The sequence below is a fragment of the Sinocyclocheilus grahami genome, unplaced genomic scaffold (assembly GCF_001515645.1).
Source record: "Sinocyclocheilus grahami isolate Dianchi unplaced genomic scaffold, SAMN03320097.WGS_v1.1 scaffold31441.1, whole genome shotgun sequence".
Taxonomy (NCBI): domain Eukaryota; kingdom Metazoa; phylum Chordata; class Actinopteri; order Cypriniformes; family Cyprinidae; genus Sinocyclocheilus; species Sinocyclocheilus grahami.
This window is the reverse complement of record NW_015521281.1, coordinates 1-2,336: the sequence shown is the minus strand read 5'-3', so window position 1 is coordinate 2,336 and position 2,336 is coordinate 1. Positions and strand designations below refer to the sequence as shown.

The 2,336-nt window shown below is 43.4% G+C and overlaps 1 protein-coding gene across 1 annotated transcript; it reads right to left on the bottom strand.

The window, feature by feature from the left end:
• Window positions 1-62: 62 nt before the first annotated feature.
• Window positions 63-2,008, bottom strand: LOC107580338 (5-beta-cholestane-3-alpha,7-alpha-diol 12-alpha-hydroxylase-like). Its single transcript, XM_016266056.1, has one exon. The coding sequence runs from the start codon at window positions 1,928-1,930 to the stop codon at window positions 398-400; it is 1,533 nt and encodes a 510-aa protein (XP_016121542.1). The 5' UTR covers window positions 1,931-2,008; the 3' UTR covers window positions 63-397.
• Window positions 2,009-2,336: the final 328 nt, after the last annotated feature.

Here is a 2,336-nt window from a genome sequence, read left to right as displayed (position 1 = left end):
TTTTTTTCCCTGGTTCAGAATCACAAAAAGACAAGGAGTTTAATATATTTATTTTATATATAATATATACCTCATATATCTTGTTTTTCTCTTAAATAGCAAATAAGCAATCAGCACAATATGTTGATATTTTTATAAAGGTAGATTTATTATGCACAAAATTACCCTTTTTATAAATATCTTGTTCCTATGTATGCTGTGCACTGATACAGTCTTTGGGCAACACAGAGTAAATACAAGCTCATTGAACCGTTGAAACATTCAGGTTGTGAGATACTTCGGGATAATTTAGGACCTAGTAAATGTGAGCATGTCAGTTTTAAAGCTTGCTTTCATTAAGGAATATTGTTGAAGTGTCAGTGTATGAGATCACAGAATAATATTAAGATGAAACCTTTTAAAATCTGAGTCTGTATCTAAACTGGATGTCTTTAGTTGGCTGCATGGAGCCAAAGCCCCATCGTCTGATATCAATACCTGGAATCTCTTCATTGGGATTTTTCAGCTCAAAGTCAAAGTAGGACAGCATGAGAAAGAGAAACTGCTTCAGCTCATTTGTGGCGAAGAATCTTCCCGGACACATAGTGGTTCCTGCTCCCCAAGGCATGTTGTAGTACTTGAGTTTCTTTCCACCTTTGTAGAAATCAGTCTTTTTGTTTCCGTCTGGCGTGAGAAAACGGTCGTACTTGAAGGTGTAGGGATCTGGGTAAACTTCTGGGTCCACCTGAACGGCTATGTAGGGGAAAACCGCCACTCTGTCGCCCTTACGGATCTTGTACTCTTGTCCGCTGGCCATGTTGATGGTCATATCCTGCAAAACGGCTCTCGTAAGGACCGGGGCAGCTGTCAGACGGAGGGTCTCCTCGACTGCGCTGTCTAGGATGGGAGTTTTAAGGAGCATATCCCTAGTCAGTTCAATCAGCGGCCCGCCTCGTTTCACCTCCTGCCCCGTTTCTCTGAGAATCTCCTCGACTTCTTTCTTCACGGCGTTCATTGCGTCAGGGTGCTTCATCAGGTACAAGAGCAGCCAGAAAGCCGCAGGACCCGTGTTTCCCTGAGAGGCCCACAGAAGCAGAAACATGAATCGATCCTGCATGAACTCCTGCATGCCCTGTTCGTCTCTCACCTGTTGCTGGTCACTGACCCAGAGGCTGATGTTGTCTCTGGATCTCATCTTCTGCACTGAAAGCGTGCTCCAGAACAGCCTTTTCAAACGCTCGGCTTCCATCTTCTCACTAGGTCCCAGGACACCATAAGCCAGATTCGGGAATAACTGGTCATATTTTCGGAATTCCTTGAAAAGTTCGTCCGAATGCTGCCGGTCAATTTCCTTCGCTTTGTCCAAAGTCCCTGTACTTTTGACCGACTCGTTCCCAAACAGAGCCAGGTAGCCAGCGCGAAACACAATGTTGTAGCTGTATGTAAAGAGTCCGGTTTCTTGCCATTGCTTGTCATCTCCTGATCCAACGCTATGGAGCATCAGATTCTGAAGATTGGACATCATTGCCTGAGTCATGACGACCAGACCATCTCCCATGAGATGTTTGGTACTTGATGCTTGGAGAACCTTGTGTTCGATTTCCATGGAATTGTAGCCAAATACTCTCGCAACCAGCTGTTCTGCAAATTTAGTAAAGTCCAGCTTTGTTCTGGCCTCTTTGACCACAGAGCCGAAAGAGAGTGGATCTGTGATGAAATGGAAATAAAAGCCTCCCAGCTGGACTGTGAAAATATCTCCGTGTTTGTCTTTCATTCTCTGCAGGAATTTGGCCGTGTCCTTCCTGAATTCCAGCACATGGCCAAACCAGGGAATAGGACCCTTATCTAGAGGGGGTTCTCCAGCTCGTCTGCGGCGAAAAGACCCCAGAAGGTAGAGGGCACCTATGACAGAGATGAATAGAGCAAGCAGGATTTGGAGGAGGCTGCCCATGTTCCTCTTTGGCGTTCTCTTGGCTGCGCTCTGCTCTGTTTCTAATTCCTCTTTCTTGGCAACTGTGTTAATGCCCCACCCCTGCTCTCATCATGTGACCTCATGCAGTGGAGGAAATGACTCTCAGTGACTCTAAAGTTTCTTTACAATATTGTTTTTTGTCTCTGGAGTTACCATTTTTGTAATTATATCATGTTTTTATGTTGTTGTTTTTTGTGCCATATTTTACAACATCAGACACTATTCAGATAATTTATGTAATCAGCTTTTAATAAACATTAAATTATTTAAGTTCTAAAACTAATGCTATATTAACTAACAAATGGTCTGAGAAAAGGAAAAATAGGGATAACACTAGTTTAGGGGCCATTTCTCACTTATTAGCATGCATATTAAAGGCATGTTG

Coding starts and splice junctions, on each gene's coding strand:
- LOC107580338 (XM_016266056.1), bottom strand. CDS start 1,930: ATGGGCAGCCTCCTCCAAATCCTGCTTGCTCTATTCATCTCTGTCATA.